General features: G+C 45.9%; 2 protein-coding genes across 6 annotated transcripts in view; one reads left to right on the top strand and one right to left on the bottom strand.

Annotated features, from left to right (window-relative positions):
* ccdc146 (coiled-coil domain containing 146) overlaps nt 1-23,493 on the bottom strand; it is a 45,744-nt gene that overhangs the window by 20,162 nt on the left and 2,089 nt on the right. Inside the window, exons 1-5 of one of the 5 annotated variants that reach the window (XM_086059088.1) lie at nt 17,640-17,833; nt 17,127-17,246; nt 1,743-1,825; nt 1,155-1,370; nt 58-115 (exon numbers count right to left, since the gene is read on the bottom strand). In XM_086059088.1, coding sequence (XP_085915214.1) covers nt 58-115; nt 1,155-1,370; nt 1,743-1,825; nt 17,127-17,237 — 468 coding nt within the window. In that variant the 5' untranslated portion in view covers nt 17,238-17,246; nt 17,640-17,833. Of the gene's footprint in view, nt 1-57; nt 116-1,154; nt 1,371-1,742; nt 1,826-7,154; nt 7,387-11,459; nt 12,040-17,126; nt 17,247-17,639; nt 17,834-23,493 lie in introns of those variants that run through there. The other 4 variants (XM_086059084.1, XM_086059085.1, XM_086059086.1 and 1 more) reach the window with 4 other exon arrangements.
* fgl2a (fibrinogen-like 2a) lies at nt 7,513-16,813 on the top strand. Its single transcript, XM_086059089.1, has 5 exons — nt 7,513-8,241; nt 9,128-9,332; nt 12,934-13,153; nt 13,331-13,501; nt 13,580-16,813. The coding sequence occupies exons 1-5, from the start codon at nt 7,660-7,662 to the stop codon at nt 13,893-13,895; spliced, it is 1,494 nt and encodes a 497-aa protein (XP_085915215.1). The 5' UTR covers nt 7,513-7,659; the 3' UTR covers nt 13,896-16,813.

Raw genomic sequence — 23,493 nt, 5'->3', positions numbered from 1 at the left:
CTCAAGTGAAATCCACGTTCCAGCCAAGTCACGTGAGCGGCATTGCAATGAACTCACATCAAGTTTCAGCGGAATGTTGTTCTCCTTCAGCAGACAGCGTTTCTCTTCCTGGAGCCTGCACCAAAGGTAAAGTAAGGTGAGAGGGAAAACAGAAATGTAAAAATCTGCAACAAAGTAGACTTGAGTGGAAGTTTGCATTTTTAAAGGGGGTCAGAGGACTGAATGTTTGGGAAGCGCCGGTGCATGTTGTCACGTTGCCTGCTAATGTTCCAGTGACCTCCCGCCGACCTCCGGGGGAGCACTGGAGTGTTCTTTTCCATCTCTCTGGGCGCATCTGACTGTTTGGACACACCGATAGCGGCGTTGAGGGATTTGGAGGAAGGAAAACGGGAGGCCTGTGGCAGAATTGAGGAAAATGGCGTGCGAGAGGCGAGCGAAAGAGAAACAGGGAAACACAAATAACTCCAGCGCTGACGTCAAGACGCGAACCTGCGCAGAGCTCTCGCCGAACATGTAAACACTTTACAGGGAGGAAACGTGAAATTCCACTGGCAACTCGTGTTGGGCTCCGCAAGCATCGTTATTGAGATCAAGCTTAGTTCTGCACAAGGTACACTTTGCCGTTTTACTTTTCCCCCTCATGGTTAATAAATATGGAGGACCAAAACTGCCTAAATTCTAAAGAAATATAAATGGAAATAAAAACAACTATATATATATATCAGAAATAATAAGTAAAAATAAATATATAAATATAATTAAATTCAATTGTAGAGTAAAGCGGGTCAGCGAACAAGGACGTCTCGCATGAAGCGGGTCAGCAATGGACGACTATTTTGTCCACTGTCACCACAACTTACCACTTGAGTTTCTCGACAAAAATCTCATTTTTTATTTTTGTATTTATTTTTACTTTTGTTTATTTATTTACGGAATATATATATATACATATATATATATATATATATATATATATATATATATTGTTGTTTTTGTTGTTTTTAATTCCTTTTATATTTATTTATCTTTAATTTTGGCATTTTTGGTCCTCCATAAATAAATCCCTTCACATCGAAAAGTTGCCCATCGCTGAGAGATTTTGATACTTGGGCTTGGGCTGAGCTTGTGAATGCATGTGCATGTTTGCGTCTCACCACTTGAGCTGGTGCCGCGTCATGTAGTCTCTGTCGTCGGCCGCTTTCAGCTCGTCGAACGCCCGCAGGAGCCGCCGCCGCAGCTCGCCCGCCTCGCTCCCGGGCTCCTCGGAGAAGCTCGGCCCTTGGCTTCCCTCCGCGTCGGCTCGCAGCCGCCTCAGCTCGCCGCAGAGCCTCGTCGCCTCTTCCAGAAGCCGGGCCTCCGAATCCTGGGCACTGTTAGGAGCAGGACGGATGCACATTTAAAAATGAGTGTTCATAGTTTTGTTGTGGAGAACTGCGCTGCATTTTTTATCAAGGTATTTTGCCTGTCTTGGAACAAAGCTATTAAAAATGCCTCGATTTTCCAGTCGTGCAGGTGTAATCATTCTCCTTGAAAAACAAAATACCAGTTTAATCAGCCCTCATTTTTGTACCAAGAAACCTTTACAGCTTTATTTCACTTCAAGGGTTGAAATGGACACATTAGTTTTGGCACACGGGCCCAGCGTCTCCACCTTCTTCTCTACTTGAGCTTTGCAGTATTTGGCTCCCACGTATCAACCCAAAAATGTGACTTCTGTTTCCACTAAAAACAACGTAGCATACCTCCTCACTTCATCACTGAGTTTCCTGTAGATTGCTTTCAACTTGTCCACTTTGGTTTGACTCATTTTTCCCAGTGACAGCATCTGAAAGGCAACACAAAGGCACATTGCCAATTTATTGGATGCATAAAAACACGAACAAATGCGGATTTATTCTTCGTGTAAACAAGGGTCTGAAATGGCCCAAGTGTGATAAACCACAAATGCTTTAAAACAGTTCAACAAACCTTTATCTAACCACAGAGCATTGACCTCATCGCAGTAAAAATAAATGATGGCTCTTCTCAAATTGACAAAACAAAAACAAGAGTCGAAAGCGACGAGCCATTCTCAAGATTAAAAAACTAGCATGAAGCATCCATGCATCCATTATCTAACGGGGTTGAGTCGCGGGGGCAGAATCTTTAGCAGGGAAGCCCAGACTTCCCTCTCCCCAGCCACTTCGTCTAGTTCCTTCGGCTTTCCCAAAACAGATGAGACTGTGTCTGGACCCCCTCAATGCCTCTGATGTGCCTAGAAATTCTATCTGTAAAAGGTTACGAACAGAACCGATGACAAAGGGCAATCTTGGCGGAGTCCAACCCTCACTGTAAATGAATCCAACTTACTGCCGGCAATGCGGACCAAACTCTGACACCGGTTGTACAGGGACCGAGCACCCCTTACTTCCAAAGCACCCCCCCCCCACACGACTCCCTGAGGGACACGCTTGAACGCCTTTTTCAAGTCCACAAAACACAGGCAGCCTGGTTGGGTAAACTCTCATGCACAATCAAGGACCCTGCCAGTGCCAAGGGTGTAGTGCTGGTCCACTGCTCAGTGGCCGGGATGAAAACCACAATGCTCCTCCTGAATCCAAGATTTGACTTCCCAATGGACCCTTTAGCACCCCTGAAATAGACCTTACTAGGGGCGCTGAGGAGGGCGATCCCTCCATAGCTGGAACACACCCTCCGGTCCCCCTTCTTAATCCAATCCCGAGGCACTGCGCCGATGTCAATGCGATGTTGCAGATGTATGTCAACCAGGATAGCCCCACAACATCCAACATCCATCTCCACTATACACAGTGTTAATGGTGCACTGCTTCCCCCTCGTGAAATGACGGATGATGGACCAGAATTTCCTTGAAGCCACCCGGAAGTCAATTTCCATGCTCACGCCAAACTCCTCCATGCACGAGTTTTTGCCTCAGCGACCACCGAAGCCGTGTTCCACTTCGCCAGCCGGGACACATCAGCTGTCTCTGGAGTCCCACAGGCCAAAAAGGCCTGATAGGACCCCTTTCAGCTTGATGGCATCCAGGTTTGGGGAGTTCCGCCACGACAGGCACCAACCCCCTTACCACAGCCACAGCTACGATCAGCCACCTCAACAATGGAGGTGCCTGTCCATTGTCCGTCTCTCTCTTCACCTGAGCATCCAAAACATGTGGCCAAAAATCCGATGACACAAGTTGTTCTGATCCCAAGTGCACATATGGACACCCTTATGTTTGAACATGGTGTTCATTATTGACCCCGCTCGGGTTCTGATCGGGAGGGACGGGGAACGTTCCTCCCAATCACGTCCCTGCAGGTCTCACTGCCATTGCCCACGTGAGCGTTTAGCAGCGCCCCCTCCAAGGACTCCAATAAGGGTGGATATTCTGAGCTGCTGTTTGGTGCCAGCCGTGGGACGCCCACACCTGCTATGTGTCTCTCACTGTGTACAACTCGAAAGTAGAAAAGAGTCCAACCCCTCTCGAGAGGACTGGCACCAGAGCCCAAGCTGTGTGTGGAGGCGAGCCCAACTATGTATAGCCAGAACTTCTCTACCTCACAAACCAGCTCAGTCCGTAGAGCTAGCTTCTGTAGCCGGGGGTTGGACCGCCATGGTCCTTGCCATTGGCTGCCACCCAGCTCACAGAGCACCTGTCCCAATCCCCTTGGCCTTTCCCACAGGTGGTGAGCCCATGAGGAGGGGGACCCACGTTGTCCTTCCCCATGGGTGCAGGCCTGGCCAACAGGCGCTTGCCATCGAGTCCCACCTCCAGGCCTGGCTTCTCGGTGATCTGCGTCCAGACAAGGGAAAACCGAATCCGTTTATGTTCATCATCGTAGGGGGTCTGTAGACCGTACTTTGTCTGGCCCCTTACCTAGGACCTGTTTCCCATGGGTTACCCGCCAGGGGAATAAAGCCCCTGATGACTTAGCTTGTGGGATCCTTGGGACACACAAAGCTCTCCACCACGATAAGGTGACGGTTCATGGCGGGGAGCAGAAAGCAATGAAAGATATACAGCTGTAGGAAGAACACGTTGATGATTCCCCCCTTTTGTGCAGGCGCCGTCGGCCTGATTATCTGTGCCTTCACTGAAAGAGTTGTTGTGGGTAAATGTCCCCCCGTGGCGTTGTACTTTAGTATGTCACAATGATGGAAAAGGCGGACAGGTGCTCGGCTCTTATCTTAGGAGCCAGACCAGTCGTGATGAGGGGATAATGAGGGGATAACCTTGACTGCTCAGCAAGTAGTCTAAACACGGCAAACCACCGCGCATAAAGAGAGCAACACGACTGAGGTCATTCTGTTGTTTACGATTCATTCCATTATAAAATATCTGGCTCGTGCGCAGCATGCTTGCAAGTCCCAAGCGCGTTTCTCCGAAGGCTCAAACCAGAGCAATAAGGGTTCATCAGATAATGGGGCGGTCGTTCCTATTCCCGATTCTGATGTTTCTCGGCTTGTGCTTGTTAGCAGTCACACAATGTCAGGTTGGGACAAGCTAAGCGCGACTGCGTGCTCTGCCTTCCCTTAAAATGGTGCCACAATCTTCCATCTTGAAATATGAAGTGGGTCATCCAGGCCAGCACGTTCTTTGTTTAGTCATGAAATTGATCACAGGCTCAGGAAAACGTAATATCGTGAAGCTCATTCTCCAGGAACCAAAACAACTCGGATCAATTTGGAAGCATCTGATGATTCACCAAATAAGATTGCCGTGATTTTTACCGTCACAGATGACGCGGCAGTGAAACATCCTGGCTGCGCGCTGAACATTTGATCTGAAACAGCCTGGAGCGTTTGGAGGCGGGCCTCGGCCCTTCTGGCGATCAGACTTATCTGCAGCCGTTAAAGAAAACTGGAAGATTTTATGGGGCGAGTGCGTCAGGCGGAACATGTGGCCGGCCATCTTTGAAGTGAGACAATCACTAAATTATGTTTATGACAGTTTATGACTGGACCTCCACGTGCACGTGCCACGAGGTGAATGCAGCATGAAGGAGAGCATTCCAGAAATATGTATTTGAACATGTTAAAAGGCATTGGATCGAACTGAGGGCTATTACGAACATGCAAAACACCTGACTTAGCAGTTCAAATGTACATTACTGCAAACAGCGACACAATAATAAACAACGTTAGTGCGAGTTTCAAACCAAACCGACCATGACTGTCTTTGTAATGGCAACATTTTCTCTTTTGATCTCATTAGATCGTGCAGGTAGACCTAATGGACAGTCTGGTTGCAGTGTATGTGAAAATACAGCGGTGCCGTGCAACCTGAATGAGAAAAACATTGCTCATCACTGTGGAGGGAAACATCATCTCTCGCTATCGCTATCTTTCCCGTCATGTTCCGATATTGACTTTCTGATTTGGAATGGAGCCCGGAGGCAGACTGAATCCCGACGAGAAGGCGAGGGCCCTTCAGTTGTAATATTTCCCGTCGACTTCTCCAGCCGCCCTCGGTCCCACCTCTGTCTGTGTGCAACGAATGTTATGAATCACAAAAACAACAACAACGGTCCAGAAATGGATGCCGGTGGCAAGTTAATGAACCTGCAATAACAGGACGCGAAAAATCAAGACGAAAATAAACATTGCTTTAGAGCAGTGGTTTCTCTTCTTTATTGAAAAATAAAATGGGATTTTTTTTGTGCAAAATTCAAGAGATAGGTATCGGGTTTAGTGGTGAACAAAATGAACAGGGAGACTCGCCGTTTCATCCAATATGGCTCCCTTCACCTTGAATTCAGAAAGTGTTGTGTTCTGGTATTCCATCCAATTGTTTAGAAATTTTTAAGCAAATTGGCTGAAAAAGCAACTTATGCCCGTTTCCATCTGTTGTTCTTTTGCGAATATTGAGGCGACTCCGTCGCTGAAGGTTGCGCTCGCTATACACCAGTCATTTTAAAGAAGAAGAACAGGAAGTGACAGCGCCGTGCGTTGACGTCGTAGGAGTTTCCTTTTTTCATTCTTGATAAACCGCAGCGTTTCTTTGCTGTTTTCCATGTGAAATATAAATAGCATTAATATTTGCTTCTTGAATCAATTCCAAATAGATTTCGGTTTCATCGCCCCCCCCAAACATGCCTTACTCTATCGTCCGACATTGCCTTGGGACTACAAACGTACGTGTGACGTCACATCCGGTCAAAAAGTGCGAAAGTGTCTCCGGTCTTGCCAGCGTTTCTTCGCAAAACCTGTTTCCATAGCCAAAATGTGCATGTTTTCCTTTTTTCGATACACTTCAAAATCCACCCCCTCGAAGCGTAAAAACGTCTTTGCGAATTTTGGGCCCTTTTTGGAATTTCTAGCGTTTCCATTCCGTTTTATTTTCGCCTTTCTTGAAAATTCCAATGAAAACGGGTGGACGGAAAGCCCACTAGTGCCTGCAGCACAGATCGGCCAAGCAACGGAGTGCGCTCACCTGCAGCCAACGCCAGCCGAGCGAGGCGCATCGGCACAAATCATTTGAGTCCGGTGTGCGTCTTGACCTCCGCCCAGACTGACTCACTGAACCCCTGGGGTTTGATCAAACCCAGATTAAGAACCACTGCTTTAAAGTTTGTGTAAATAAATAAATACAAAATAGTCACACAATGACCTCCATCCAATATAAACTAGAAATCTGTTTTGACATCATACCTGAATTACTATTGGAATTGCAAGTTAGCAGGGGTTCAAATGAAGTGGCTGTTTCATATTGTAGCTTTGGACAAACCATAAGGAAGCTTCATTAACATCTGATGCAAAGCAAGAATGTGTTTTTCTCTGCTGGAAACGACGCCAAGCACACAGAGAATCCTTAAGCAGCACAAATGAATAGAGAGCATCCAATAGTGTGGAAAACACCACTGAAGAGGAGTACAAATTTGTTTTGATGCTTTCCCTCATTCCCTTGTGATATTGGCAAAACATGAAATATTAATACATGACATATAAGCGAGCAATAACACTCATTTGTAAGTCTCCAATGAATGGGGCACCCAAATTAATTTGCAGAATCTCAAAGCGAGTCCAAGAGGTTTGGAAAACCTTGTTAGTACTGAAGCCTCATTAATATTGATGAGTTAATAGTAAAAAGAGAAAAAAGAAGAAAGTCTGCTCTTGGAGGTAGAGGCCGACGGATGTGAAGACGGATTGCTACCTTCACTTGTGTTCAGTTCACAAAAAGGCTAAAGTCGGGAAAAAAGCATCCCCGAGTGGGGTGTTCCTGTGCACTAGGTCGTTTCCATCCTTGGGGAGACGGGCTGCCGTCAGAGTGAGGAAGGCTGTCAGCAAGCAACGGCCGCAACCAAAGGACATACGTTTTCCGCCTCTAAAAATAAATTGAACCCATAAGGTCTCGCGGCATCGCTGAAGTTTTCACAATGCCACCAATATGTCGAAGGCCATTACGTAAGAGCGCTGCCCCTCCCATCCTCTCCAAGTCGGCACCCTCCTTCCTCTCTCTCCTCCCTCCCTCCCTCCCTCGCTCGCCCGTCCCCATATTAATGACACAGCATCGCAGGCAGCACTAGTTCCCCTGCACTCGCTCATCCCTGCAGGTTGTGCTCATTCACACTCATACACACGCAGACCCGATTCCGCCGATCCTCCCTTTTTCTCCTTTTCACAGCACTTTTTGGGGGTTTCTTTGTAACGCAAGAAAAATGAGGACTCTGGTGGTTTGTGCCGCTCTCCTGCTCACAGCCGCCTTGGCGCCAAGCACCTGCCATGCGGTGGACTTCCCTGGTAGTTCACACAAGTGGGACGCAAGAGGACCCTACACTTCGGGAGCAGACTCCGGCACTTCAGGCTCCTGTGCCATCAAGCTGAGAACTTCGGGGCAATGTGGGGGCTCCGGGACCGGACCGGAGGAGGGTGACGAGTGCCCCTACCAGGTGACCCTGCCTCCTCTCACCATCCAGCTTCCCAAGCAGTTCAGGCTACTGGAGAAGACAATGAAGGAGCTCCAGAGCCTCAAGGAGGTGGTGAACAAGCTGAAGAGCAGCTGCCAGGAGTGCGGCGGCACTCGAGGAAGCGGAGTCTACGCACACCGGCAGGCGGACCAGGGACAGACAGGAGGTGTGGCGGGACTGGACCCGAGTAGACAGGACGTGCAAAGCGGCTCGAGCCAAGAAGAGAGAGACAATGGGATGGCGACCGGAGCCACCGTCGAAGGCACTGGATTGGGACACGGACATCTTTTGGGGAAAATCACAACTGGTCCGAGCAGTATGCAGGAGATGCAGGTAAGGGAAAATTCTGAATGTTTCTGGTGACATCATGGTTCAATTATTGTTAGGGATAGCATTCAGTCCAGCAAATGCTCTCATTAAAATGTTTTAATAAATTCGACCTAAATATCAGGGGTGGGAATCTTTGACTGTCTCACGATTTGATTCGAATTTTGGGGTCTGCCATTTGATTCAGAATCAATTTGCGATTCAAAATGATTTGATTGACAATGATTTCTGCTTCAATTTATAGATGTGCATAGAATCGTTGTGATCTACTCCAGTCTGACTTGCTAATGCTAATTAGCACGCTACTCGCGGCACTTTTATCACTCAAAAGAACGGCTATTGAAAATTAAACTTGATTGTGACTTTTTCCTTCTACTCTCTAATGTGGCAAACATTTAACAGTGTATCAGAACGCACGGAACCACACTGCCCCTAAGTGGCTAAATCGGGTACAATATGAACAGCGCTCCCAGTAAAAGGCGCACAAAAACAAGGGCAAGACAGTATCGAATAATCTAAACAAAAGATTTTGGGACATTTAAAATCGATTCTGAATCATACTAAATAAGAATCGATTTTTGGGCACACCGCTACGAAATATACCCAGTCAAATGGACCGACAGTAATGTAGGTTGCATAGTAGTTCTCACCTGCCACCACAGCGTGAGGGAACAATTCTCGTTCTATAAACAGTGTTGGGAATCCAGACTAGCCGCCATCCGAATGACAGTAAATGTTTGCTTCGCCTGGTAAGCTTGTCGACTTTGGCAGCCATCCAACAATCGCGCAGTCACTCTGTTCTCAAAATTCCAATTGGCTGGTCAACCAAGCGCAGGCTGAGTTACTTCGATAGGTCACCTGGTTTTGAACGTGAAAATGCATTTACTTGCAGGTGAAGCTGAACAGGATGTCAGTGAGCCTGCGCAACGCCAGGAACCAAATCGCCACCCTGCAGGGTCGCATGGAAGGCCTCAACCTGCTCAACATGGACAACGTGCAGTCCATGGTGGACAGACGAGTGGAGAACATCTCTGGCGTGGTCAACAAGCTGAGCTCCACCTGCACCACGCAATGCGCAGCACAGAACACGCCACAGTGTAAGTCTTCAACAACATTTGATCAATTGCAGTGTGATAGCGCCAATCCTCAAAGCGTCCATCTTCAAAATGGGTTCAATAGTTTGTAGGGTTCTCCTGGGCTGCATTTCCTGGTAAATGACTTTCTTCAGTAGTCATGCCTAAGTAGCTAATAATAATCAACCACAAAGTCTTGGTGCTCACCTTTGAAACGCAAAAGTGTCTTTCCACATCATTTCCTTTTCAGAATGCATTTTCAGCTTGTTTGGAGACGGAGCTTCTGTGTACATCAGCGAATAGTTTCAGGCTGTGGTCATTATTGCGCTTGAGGGAAGAAACATGTACAGCTTGACCTCTTACGCAAGTTTTAAGTGCCCTGGCATTCCACCACTTTCCTTATCCACTCCAAAAATGGGAAGAGCGAGCAACAGGGGCAGATACTTACAAATGTCATGGCGGGCGTGAGTGGTTGAGGGACCGAAAGCAGGGAAGGAAGGCAGTGAGATAGGAATCAAGAACTTCAATGAAACACGGGAGAGCACACAAGCGTGACCCGACGGGCGTTGACAGGACGTAACTGGACTGGGCCTGACATGGTGCGGCGAGACATAGCGTAGCTCACCTGGACAGGTCGCCGTGACTGGACCGGACGCCGGGATTTACAGTGACTGGACTGGAACGAGCGTGACGTGACAGGACCTGACTTGACTTGACTCGCTGTGGAGTGGCTTGGCTTGGCTTGGCTTGGCTTGGCTTGGCTTGGCTGTGACGAAGGCTTCGAGACACGACATCCGCCCAGAATCAACAAGGCATTGACACGGACGGAACAAACGCAGATTAAATACACCCCCACTGATTGAGTCGACAAGACACACCTGGGCAGGACACAAGCGGCCGAGGGCACCGATTGGTTGACACACAGGCGCACGTGGTTACACATCACGAGACGAGGGGAGAGACAAGGAACCCAAGACAACATAAGAACATGAACAGCCAAAATCCAACAAAAACCCAACCCCACAGAACCGAAACATGCCAAAAAAGGACGGAAAAAAAGTTAAGAAAAACAAACATGCTATGAATAACAGAAAGCACTATTGCAGTTTAAAAGTGGCTTCTTCTTTTTTGACATGAGTGAAAGAGAATGCGATGCTATATTAATGTGGGTTTTTTTGTGGCAAGAAAATGTGTCAGCTTATTTCTAAGACGATTAGTCGGGCGGATGGCGTGAAGAATCCCAGCATTCAACTTGCCTTTTCCTCCTTCAAAACTCCACTTCAATGCCGTTCCCAAATGTTTATCCCCAATGTGTCCTTCATCATTCATCCAATTTCTTGTCTCTCAGATGCTCTTGGATTTGCTTTCCTCTTTCCTCGTTCGCCGTCAAATCCCTCTTTCCTGCCTGCCTTGCCCATTCTGGAGGGCATGCTCTTGTGTGCTCAGTCCTGCGTGAAACAACTCATTCTCATTACCTCGTGCCAGCAACACAAGGAGCAATGTCGGCGCTTTTCCTAACATTAAACACGGGTGTTTGATGGGGGTCAGTAACGCTGGTCTTTTGCACATCAGTCGGCCATTTTCAGCTCAAAAAGCGGCTAATGGTTCTGACACAAGTCCTGCCTGGACTGTCTGAAGTGAATCCAAATGAAACCGAAAACAAGCAACTGTTGCCTGAGAGATTGGTGACAATTTGATGACGGAATCTTTCGGCCCTTCAGGGGTTTTCCGCGCCGCACCAATCCATCCTCTTATGCGCACTTCTTTTCCCTTCCTCACACAATTCCTGCCAGATGTTAAATGAACAACTGCTCGCAGAGATAAACATTCGGAGGGAAATGTCGTTGTTTTTGCATTTTTCACAAGTCAAAGTGCTTCGAGGAGGAATCTGCAGGGCTCCCGTTACGTCGGAATCCGTTGCCAGCTGCCACACTGCAGTGAGAAACGTTTGAATGTGCTATTTAAAAATGTGAAGAAGCAGTAAAGCTCAGAGGAGAATTGCACCAACACTTTTCAAATGGATCACGTGCGCAAGGACTTAGCAAGCAAGCAAGCATTTTGCGCAGCTCTTTGAAAAGTCATCTGAGAGCATCCGTCATGCAGGACGAGGCAAAGAGCAAAGTTGCCATTTCAGCATACGCAGCAGCTCACCATGTATTCATTCCAACTTATTTTGCTCGTCCACATCGCGGCCGCTGGCACAAATCTTCCCTTTCACTCCTGCGGGGATGAATTAGAGCCTTGAGGTGAACTGGCCGGAATTAATGTTCATGCTCGGCAACATTAAGTCACTCAAGCAGTGAGAAGTCACTTCTTTCCACAGTACAGTTTTCCTCGTGAAGGGAACACACAACCTCTTCCAGCAAGGCACTTGCTGTTTACGTCAGTAAAAGAAAAACAGCGTTCCATCCGAAAGGCAGGACTGCAAGATTGTCTGCAAGGAAACACATCTGTATTCCTGACAGAGGCTGATCTTACACCAAGACCGGCTGTCACGTTGCATTTTGTTGCCAGTCACTTATTTCGCCTCGCCGATAATTCAAGCCAGTCACGTGAGTCGTCAAGTGAGCCGGAAACCCACGAAGGAATCCAAACGCTGCACCAGCAATCGGGTCAAACTGAAGGCGGGCGACGGGGTCATTCAGTCAGGCGTGATGATTGCGGTTCTTCGGGCCAGGGTCAGAACCTGTGTCATGGCATGGCATGATTCAAAGTAAAAAGAAATCCAGTATGAGAGCCACAAACATCCTCACGGCCCGCATAACTTAACTGGCACATTGCGCAACATTCTTCCTCACTGAGGCAAGAAAAGGGTCTGCTTGGAGTCACGGTACCAGGATGTACCATGAGGGGGGGGCGCATATTTTTCTCCTCTTTGCAAAACTCCACCGGATGCCCCCTGCTTCTTAACCTCTGGGCTCCGCCTCCCCAATCTACAGAATCTACAAGCCAGAAAGAGTCCACATGCAGCCTGCTCCAGGGTCAGCAAGATGTCGGCCCGTGGGAAGAGTCACTTGAATCCAGTCTTTCCCGCATTTTTGACAAGTCCGTTCTGCCCAAGGAGTGTTCAAGAAGCAAGCGGTCAGGTTGAAATAAGACAATATATGTATGATGAAAAAAAGAAGCTCATATTGTCCTGTGGTGCAGGTTCGTGGCTTTTATCTTCTTAACTGCAGTCTTAACAGTAGTCCTACTTTGTCCCCTTGTTCGTCCCATTCTTCCATGTTGGAGTTGTGCTCCTCGGCGTGAATTCCAGACGGGGACGGTCATGTTGAGATGCTGGATGTTAGTATGCAGAATTGCAGACGTCCCCCCCCCGCCGCTATATGTGCTTCACAAGGGGACACCTTTTCTAAAATTGTAGGGAAAAGTTGGCAAAGCGTTTTGCGTTTGAATCCAGTGCCCCAGGATTTCACTCAGCACTGAAAACTTTCATTATGATTAAAAATGGAATGACTTTCTTCAGCCTGCCTTCGCCTCGAGGGGCCATTTCTATTACGGAACTCTTGGCAGGGCCGAAAAAAAAAAACAAGAGTGAGAGCAAAGTAGAAAGAAGACTGAATATCATCCAGTCACGTTCCCTGGCTAATAACATGGCTTGAATGCACTTTGTGTCCCCCCGCAGTCATCTTAGCCCCTCGGGACTGTTCAGACTACAACGTGCTGGAGACTCGGAAGAACGGGGCGTATCGCATAACCCCCGACCCCCGCAATGGGACCTTTGAGGCCTATTGCGACATGGAGTCGTTCGGGGGCGGCTGGACGCTTATACAGCAGCGACTTGACGGCTCTGTCAGCTTCAATCGAACCTGGGCTGAATACAAGAAGGGCTTCGGCAACCTCAGGTAAAAGACTCGTCCTTGCTTTCGTGTCAGCCTCGTCCCTCCCCCCTTGCAAGCCGGCCCCCGTGGCCGTAAAGTATATTCAGTATGACTGACAGTGTCCTCTTGCGAACAACGATCTCTCTCTCTCTCTCTCTCTTTCATCTTTCTCTATCGCTCCCGTTTTCCTCCCCGCCACAGAGGCGAGTTCTGGCTGGGCAATGACCACATCCATCTGCTGACGAAGGCCAAAGACATGACGCTGCGGATCGAGCTGGAGGACTTTGAGGGTGTGCGGGAGTACGCCAAGTACGAGCAGTTCTACGTGGCCAACGACTACCTGCGATACCGGCTGTCCATCAGCGGATACAGGTAGCGTATCTGTTCCCGTGACATCATCAAGGCAATAACAGCGAGCGCATGATGACGGAGACCGATGCGTCGTTACAGCGGGACGGCCGGCAACGCCATCGCTTTCAACAAGCACTTCAACCACGACCAAAAGTTCTTTTCCACCCCGGACCGCGACAACGACATGTACCCCTCGGGAAACTGCGGCGCCTACTACAGCTCCGGCTGGTGGTTTGACGCCTGCATGTCGGCCAACCTCAACGGCAAGTACTACCACAAAAGGTACAAGGGGGTCAGGAACGGGATCTTCTGGGGGACGTGGCACAACATGTCAACAGAATACTACCCGACCAACTACAGGCAGGCCTTCAAGACGGTCAAGATGATGATACGGCCCAAGAATTACGCCCCGTAAGAGGAAGGATCAATCAATATGGGAAAACGGGCAGACAGACGTAGTACCGCAAACCGACTGTAGGCTCACATGCGCATACTTATAACATGTCAACAAACGCGATCGCAAGGCTGATGGGCTCTGTGAAGCAGTGCAAATTAGGGATGCACCGATATCGATATCTTATGTGGACTCGGGGGAAAAAAATGTCCCGACAACACGTCGCCCACCTCGAAGTTGCAGTGGCCGGCGGTCCGGCAAGCACGGTTTGGCTCAATGGTAGAGTGGTGGTCTTCCAACCCAGCACTTGTGAGTTCGATCTCCTGCAATTGTGACTAAGGCCCGACTGATATGCATTTTTTTTTAGGTCGACACCGATACCAATTTCTGGCAGGAAAAAAATGATCGATTACTGATTTAAAAGAATAGATTGAATGCATCAAATGATCATGTAAATATAACTTGAAGGGATAAAAGGACAAAAGAAAAGAATAGGAAAGTAAAATAAGAATAGAATCAACTAAAATATTAGCAAATTTTTATGAATCAACCAAATAATTAATATAGAGCAAACGTGTCATTACAGTTGGGGTTCCTTTTAAAATAACTCATTTTGCACACATTGGGAAGAATTTGTGCCTTTGCGTCGTGTTATCTTACCTGTGGGTTTGTGTTCCCACAGCATTCCTGTGTTATATTTGTTATTTGAAGGAAAAACACTCCCAAAGTCGATGCTAACTTCCTGTTAGCATTTGAATGGGATCCTCCCTTCGCTTTTAGTATTAGCGCTAGGCTGGCGATGTTTTAAAAACGAAGCATGTTTTGTATTTAAATATTCAGTGGATGTCATTCTTATCTTCGGGTGTTTAATTTTACAGTTAACTCCAACTGGGATGTCATTAAACAGCTTAAAGGACGCTTTAAGACAACAGAATAACCAGAATAACATACGCTACACACTTGCTAGTTGCTAATGCTACGCAAGCAAAATGGTGCATTCAGGGTATTTTCACAGCGTCGGAAACGTCGTTTTTTCCCCCCCGCTTAAGTTTTAAGGGGAAAATAATTTGCCATTCGGCCCAATTGGCCGATGTTTGAAGGGCAATCATCGGCCGATTATAATTGCCGCCTTATTAATCGGTCGGGCCCTAATTGTGACCATGTCAAAGTGTCCTTGAGCAAGATATTGCACCTCCATTTGCTCCTGATGCTGCGCCATCAGTAGGCAAAATGAGGAATCAGTGCTAAAAGCGCTAAAGGTTGAAAAGTGCTGTACAAGTGAAAATGTCCATTCTCGAGTGCCGTCGACCGCTCGGCTCCGACCAGCCGCACCCTCGGCTCCGACCAGCCGCACCCTCGGTTCCGACCAGCCGCACCCTCGTCGCCGAGCCCTGGAGGCAACTGGTCGACGCTGCCAGTATCATATCTATATAAACTCAAAGATGATGTTTTGCACGTCGACACGCAGATCCGCGGTCAAATTGCAAACGCTTTAATAAATCAGCGGCTCCTTTGAATGTTGCTTGGATTTGAAAGCGAATACAAAAAAAGAACCAGCCCCTCACTTAAAAAAAGAAAAAAAGGCAGATTAAAGAAATGTAAGTAAGCGATGGTGTAAAAAGCAAAAAGCAAAGTGTTATCGGTGCATCCCTAAACCAAACGAAAACAAAACTAAGTGTGCTTTCAATTCTCCACTGTAGTGTACAATAGCCTTCTAAATGTTGAATTAAGATGACAATAAAGGACTGAACCACGACCGACTCATAGAAATATCGCACGAGCTGCGTAAAAGCCAGCCTCCTGCGGGGGCCGTCGTATTAAACGGACAATTTTCCCGTCAAAAATCCACTTTCTGTCCTGCTGCATCTTTCCATGAAAACAGATTAGACTCAGCTCAGTGCACAGAAGTAGTTCAACTAATGAGCTATCATTTTCCTGACTCTAAACGCTTTCACAATTAACAACAGCCATTCAAGTGAGTTATACAAGTGCTGCAGAGTCCTGTTTTGGAAAGTCGAAGTGGTGACAGGCAGCGTTACATAAGTAATAGCCTCCCCGATTGTTGATTTTGAATTCAACTCACTCTGCCCATGCGCCGTCATCGCATACGATATGAAGCATGTTTGCATTTTATTAATGATTCCTTGCACTGACATCAAATAGCAGAAAGAAACATAAGCATATTGTTTTTCAAACCATAGCTATTGGATGGAGACTGCAGCAAAAAAGGATTGTTTAACAAAACAAAACAAAAAAGTCTCACCACTTGTATAATACTGCCACCTAACGCCAGATCACTGTATTACATCACTTTATTCCTTCTGACACTGTGAAAGAGCAGAATGCAGGAAAAGAATCCGTATTAAGGACGTGTACAGTATTTATTTTTCTTTTGTAAAATTTAATAGACTTTATATGTCCAGGAGTCATACAAAAACAAGGTCTGATAAGAACGAGGATGTCATATTTCAGCAATGAAGAAGACATTGTTGTGGCCATTCGTAGTGTATTGATGAGTGTGCGTACGTGAACGTCATTCATGGCCGTTGTCATCCCAAAGAATATGCACTTTTGATTAGGGCTGCACACTATTGGAAAAGCATGCGATGTGCGATAAAGCTGTTGAATATAGCAACGTGTATCGCAAGAAATGACATTTTTATGATTAACAATTGCATTTTTTTTTCATGCGGCAAAATAAGCAAGCTCAACGAATTCTAAGTTAAATACTTGTAATTACCCAAGATAATGTTGCACCTTTAAGTGTGTGTCTGACTGCTTAAATTCAGATAAAAGCATACAATTCCATAGCAAACGTATGACATGTCTTTGCCATGCGCATATTGCATGCGCCAACATCGTGATATATATGCTTTGAAAATATTGTGCAGCCCTACTTTTGATATTACAAAATAACAATAAAGTTCCATTTCAATGGCTCCAATTGTGTGGTGTCGCTTTTTTTGTAGTCATTGATGCAACTGGAGCACATTTTTGAACAAAGGTGTGATTTGACGCATGGAAACCATCTTCCAAGGCATGACAACATGTGACTTTTTGGGGACATACAAGATGAATAAATGGAGCCATTTGTTTTCTACATCGCGCGTCCTCAAAAGGCTGATGAATAAACACAAATTTAGAGTCTCCGGCACGTGTAGGAAGACATGCAAACTCCAGAGCGCTGATTGGAACGGCAAATCTCCCAACTGAGGCAGACCAGCAACCAGTGCTGCCCTTGAAATTCCATACCTCGTCCAGGCGCTCACAAGTCGACCAAGCAGAAGGTGTCGCCCCTGAAATTGAAGATGCATCAGTCGCAATGGCCACCTGAGGAGTTTCCTTCTCAACGTCACTCTCCATTTCTGGGAACTTACAAAAACATACAGTAGATATTGATACGTTTATGAGTCAACACATCAATCCATCCATCCCTAATTATACCCTAATGTGAACACGGGAAGGTTTGCCTCCTGCATTATTAAGCAACCGTCAACCACATGATCAATCATATGTAAACAAAACAAACGGAATGTAAAAGAAGAGTTTTCCACGACAGTCGTACTATACTGTTGTGTATGTTTGCTTTTTAACTCAAATCCTTTCAAATATCGTTTACAACTGACAAAGAAGGCTACAAAACCTCACACTGCTTGTTATTCGCACAAAAGGCATGTCCAAGTTGTCCATTCTGATTTAGCAACTCAAGCTAAACTAGCAGCGTCGTTGCAAGTATCCTCAACAACGTGAGAAAAGTTGACCTACCTTGTTAACAACCTTCAATAAGATGTGCGTAAACACATAAAACAAAATAACTGCTAAATACGTTCGGCAAACTACTGGAAATGTTGGCAAAACCGAATGAAATCACAATTTTCACTCCACATTCAGCGGCGTGCGTGGGAGCGGTTGTCATAGCAACGGCGCTGAACTTCCGTAACAACGAGAGTATCGATTTCAAATTAAATGTCAACGTTTCCCAAACGTTTGCTTGCTTCATTATCTCCTCAGTTAATAAACGGAATACATAAAGTTGTTGCCTAAAATGTCCAGCAGAGGCCAGAATACATTAAGAATTTAGCATAGCATGCGTTGGCCAAACTCACCGGCGGGTTTAAGGTGACTCTTTTGTGTGGTTTATGAGTCAAAAAAGTACTCCACCCCCCCCCCCCCCCCCTGTCTGTATTTGTCTATTTCTCATATATTAAATATGGACTACACCGCGGACCTCCCCAAGGCCCCAGCTCAAGGATAAGTGGAATACAATACCCCAAAAAATGGATGGAAAGGTGAAATAATAATCATTTATTTACTTTATTTCCATATTATACACAATTGTGTAGTCATTGTGTTCATTTTACCCGCACTCATTCAATTGATTGACTTTTTGCAGAGATTTCAAATCAATCTCGAATCCTGCCCAACAATACGTTAAGTCGAGCTCATCGACTTGATCGTGATTTGTATTTGTTTACTTTTATTTGTAATTCATGTTTGGTTACATGAACTCATTTGATGGTTGCATCACACATGCGAGGATGATCCAAGCTTCCCCGTCATGAGAGTTTCCTCAAACTGCCTATTTTCCATCCTTCGCATGCTACAAAACATGTAACGCAAATGCTTAAAAGACGGCAGAACTTTCCGACACACTTTACCAGCGAAGTTCCATAATGTGCAACAGATGAAAATGATGCAAGAGGAGCTGTTCAGCATGACGGATGAGGGAGATTACAGAGTGTGTTCCGCGGCCATGTTGGCGGATTTGATTCCTCCTATAGGGATTTTGCATGGCTTCTTCCGAACAGCTGCACAAACGACACAGAAAAGCTCGGCTGTGTTTGCGCTGGAGGCAGAATGTGCAGCGTCAGCCGGTTTCCTCAACGCGCTCCGCCTTCCCAAAAGGTGAAGCGCTCCATCAAAATGACAGCGGCATCAACGCTGGCCGTGCGGCGTACGTGCCCGTGACCGGCTGGGAGGGCGTCGACCTTTTAAGGGGGCGCCTCGTCACCAGGGGCTCGATCGGCTCGTAACGTTTGATTTCAGGACTCGCGTGCGGGCCGGCGTCACAATTACAACGAGGATTCACCTTGTTTATGCGCATGCGCGTGATGAGCTACACTTTCAAGCACACGCACGGCTTTGTGTTTTTCCGTACTCCGCATACCATTACACGTTCTCACGTCGAAAATCTTGTCCTTGAGGCAGCGTCTGGAGACGCTTCATGAACAGATGTTTAAAGTGCCTTCAAACGTCGGACGCCGGCTTTTACGGAGGCTTCAGTCCTTGACACATTTCATCCGCAAGGAAGAGCAAAGGCGGACGAGGGGCTTCAATGAAGAATACGCACTTCAATGCCTATTGAGGCTTGAGAAATGTTGATGCGGCGCTCGTACGACATGTTGCCATGTTCCAACGGGACGTACCATTAAAATCTCTTTGAAATGTTACGCATAAGAGCGGGATCGGATTTCAGTCGTAATTCGGAGAATACAGCGGTTAGCGGATGCGGCCTTTGACCGAGTTACAGCAGAAGTTTCGTAAGTCAGGAAAACAGTTAATACTGCGACGGTGATGCCTTGAGATAAGGGTTTAAATTGTTTCGTGACCACACCCTTTTCTTGAAACGCACCTCAAATCCTCGTTACCTATTGAAATGGGCAACACTAACTTCTGCGGGTGCTAGGTTGTGTCTAGTAGGTGCCGGATTTCACTTTCTTTTATCTTTATTTCCTTTGATCCTTCCTCGGGTCTCTCTTGACAACTTCACCACTCTGGCGGGACTCCAAAGTATCCGGTTAAGGTGACGGGTTTAGGATTCTGAACAGGTTTCAGGTGAATTAAAGAGCACACACTCACAAGTACGCACGCACGAAAAAAAAAAGAGCGATGATGATATGTTGACTCGGGAAGGCTGCCAAATGAATAATACTGAGCTCTCAAAAAAAAATCCCCTCCAATGCCTCGCCTCAAAAAACAAAAACAAAAAAACTGGGTAAAACGCCTTTGACTTGTTAAGCGCTTTTCCACCTAAACTGTCTGTGTCCGAATGTCCACTCTTGTCCCCGAAGCCCTCATTCAAAACATCGCCCCCGCACTATTTAGTGGCCTCGTTTGCAGTGCCCTCATTTGGCCATTGGGACAGCCAGCTCATGACTTTGTTTTGAAACGGCAACTTATGGCCATCGTTGTACATATTTTCAACTGAAACAAGTCAAGTTTATTTCTATAGCCTTTAATCGCACAAGAGTCTCAAAGGGCTTCACTTGGCCGCAGTTGAACAACGACACAACCTTGAAATCGCATCTCGAGTGGACCGGAAGTCCAATTCAAGTTGTCTAGTATCGGGGTGATATGATCGACATTTCTCTTATTAATTCACCACGAGATGGCGCTAGGGATCACCGAATGTCCCGGTGAAGACCGATTTGTGAAACCATCTGAAATTGACCAAATTTGGATGTACAAGGTTTAGGGAGTGTGGTCGCTTCTTGGCCTGCTTCATGTGCAAAATGCCCTGAAATAACTTCTGTTGCGAATTGACGCTCTATAAATAAAATTGAATTGACGATGTTTTTAGTGTCGCCATGACGACCGAGGCTCAATGCGTCCTTGACCTATTTTGTTGTTCAGTAATGAGAACAATTACAGGGAAAAAAACATGGACATTGGTCAAAGGTGTCGGCCAACATCTGTCATTGTTTCATACATTTGGTCCGATTTAAAACTGTGAAAACAACGAAATGACATCACGTCAGACTGTTTCGGGGAGTGTTTTTTGGTTTTGTTTGAACAGTGGCAACACCTGGAAACAAAACAGGCTTCGTCTATACCAGCTGAAATACTCCACACTCAGCATCAGTTAATGACCCCGACCGAGCGTAATAGCCCCCTTCAGCGACAGCTTACTGGAACCCGCTGACTCACTGTCTCGCTTTGTTCGACGGATCCGCAACTTGTAAACCTCCTTTCCTGAAAACCCTTTGCTAAAGAAGCAGCTAAGTAAATGCTTGACACAAAGCAATGCATTTCATACATTTGAAAACATGCATTTACCTTCCGGCTGAAGGTTCAAATAAGTGGCCTGGTGTCAGACTGTGCGGCAAGTTAATTGATTCCAGACATGTGACCTTTTAGCGAGTATCCAAACACCAAACAACTGTCAAAGGAGAGAACCGTCACATTCTTGTTTTCACTGAAGCTACAGTGAAGAGTCACGCTGTATAAAACTTTTGTTTTCTGCAATGTAAGGCGACAGCGAGTTCTTAAAAACAAGAAGAAGAAGAAGAAGAAGAAGAAGAAAAATTCAGCTCAACTCCACTTTGTTGTGGGAATGTTTCACAATTTCATGTTGAATATCATCTCTTCCTCATTCATTCTCAATGGGACCGACATTGAAGTTTCATGCAAGTGAGGGTCAATGCCAGCTTTCTGCTACTGCTCGGTGGCACAGTTGAGCATTTTCAGCATCCCGCGCAATTTCTGCAGAAATTGCACTTTGTCGAGTTTATAGAGCACTTGAAAAACAACCATCGCTGCGTACAAAGTGCCGTGCATAAAGTAAAGGGCATGTTACCCGAGAGAGCAGAATAGAAATGTGATGAATTGACTTCACCAGAAAGTAAAGAAACAAAAATGTGTACTTCAGGAATGTCTTAAATGTCGCTTGTTGCTTCCTACTTACGGTGGCAAGCTCATTGATGTTGATGAAATACAGTAAAAACGAGTAAAGCTCTGAATTAAGAGGGCAACATTTTTTGGGAATGGAAACGTTCAGATTGTGGCGGGAAAAAAAATAGTCCAACTCGTGGGCTGGATGGGAAGAATGAATGTCATCTGTTCAGCAGACGTAGACGGCAGCCATTCATTTACATACAGTCCATCTTTGCTCAGTGTTTACGTCAACAGGAGGTTTGTGATGAAGTACTCCAGTGCGCTCGTTTCATCCCAGCCACGCCATCCGCCAACAGCCGCATCCTTTTTTTCTGCTTTTGGGATTGAGATGGTTAGAAAAAAAATAATATTTTTTAAATTGTTGCCGACTTTTTGACCCTGCATGCAAAAACAATAACCCATCTGGCTTAAGAATTTGGTTATTGCTTAAGTGAGGCTGACATTAAGTCATTGTCTGCTTATGAGTCCAGTCAACAACAACACAATCGATGCCTTAAAGTTCTCAACCCTCTTCCAAGGGACAATTATGGAAAAGACCACCCTTAATCCCATGCTGAGATTCATAAAACCAGCAACACATTTTTTAAAAACTGAAATAAACGGATTCTCATCCAAATGTAACGAAAAGTGTGTGTGTGTGGGGGGGGGGGCTGTTTTTTTTCTCCTTTGGTTTTCTATTTGACTCAGTGTTCAGACCACAGAGAGACAGATCTGTAATTTTCCGTGATGGAGGTGGCATCTTAAAGAACACACTTTTCCATTTGCTTGCATGATAGTCACTTTTTTCTTTTTCTTTTTTCAAACTTGTCTGTGGTAAGAAAAATGCTGGAAATCTTTCTGAAAAGTATATGGAAGATTTTCAGTCTGGTTCTTGGAGAGGCCTTCACATCCACAGCATAATGACAGAGAGCGCATGATGTGGGATGGAAGATATGAGAATAGAAAATTAAAGAGGAAGTCAACCCAAAATGTTCTTTACAATTATATGTTCTATGCAGACCCGCTACTCTAAACGAATCTAGTATTCTGATTAATAGTGAATGGAATTTGAATTAGGAAGCAAAATTCAACACCCCCCCCCCCTCTTTTGCCACTTACTGTCGACTGCAAATCACATCACGGTTCATGTGTTTTGATTGGTCGCTTCCAGAGTCCTGAGCAATTGTGATGTCAATTATTTCAGTTGACAGAACGTGACAGTACAAGGCAAGATGGCCGTCTCCTGAGATGGATGAAAAGGGGTCGATTTTGCTGCTTAATTCAAATTCAATATTAATCAGAATGCCGTCTTTAGACTAGTGGGGGCGAATACAACACATTACTGGAAAGAACGTTTTGGGTTTGGCGTCCCCTTTAAGATAAAAAAAACACAACAAAAACATAATGGGCATTTTCAAACTATCAACTGTCACTATTTGCCACTGTAAAAATAAGTGAGGAGCACCGAAATATCGGATTAGTATTGAATGGTACCAATAGGGTGGAGCTATCATTTCTTCCTTTGGTCTTGTGACACTTGCATCGGCCTCCTTCCTCAAATTCAATGTTAGAGCAATTTCTCAATTTCCAGAATTCCATTAGTCTTTATGTATGAAGAATAAAAGTGCAAAAAAAAAAAAAAAAAAAAAAAAGAATAAAAGTGCAAATACATCTGGCATCTTATTCCCTGAATTGAAAAACAAACAAACGATTATGTATCAAAACAAGAAGATATCGCGGACAAGGCAAGATCGTGATGACATATCCGACTGCTGCCGTCTTCTATCCCAAATGCGGCGCCAATTCTGATCGGTCATCATCAGCACGTCAGCTTTGATGTCATTTCGCGCGGGGGCGGGCAGAGTCGTATATAGAGAGAGGTGGGCCAACTCTCGGGTAACAAGATGGCGTCCGTTTGTCATGTCACCAGCAGTGGACCAATCACAGTGCGACCAATCACATGGCA

This window comes from Leptonotus elevatus, chromosome 17, assembly GCF_054856555.1.
Source record: "Leptonotus elevatus isolate MCC_2025b chromosome 17, RoL_Lele_1.0, whole genome shotgun sequence".
In the NCBI taxonomy this organism is placed as follows: domain Eukaryota; kingdom Metazoa; phylum Chordata; class Actinopteri; order Syngnathiformes; family Syngnathidae; genus Leptonotus; species Leptonotus elevatus.
This window is presented reverse-complemented; position numbering and strand designations above follow the sequence as displayed.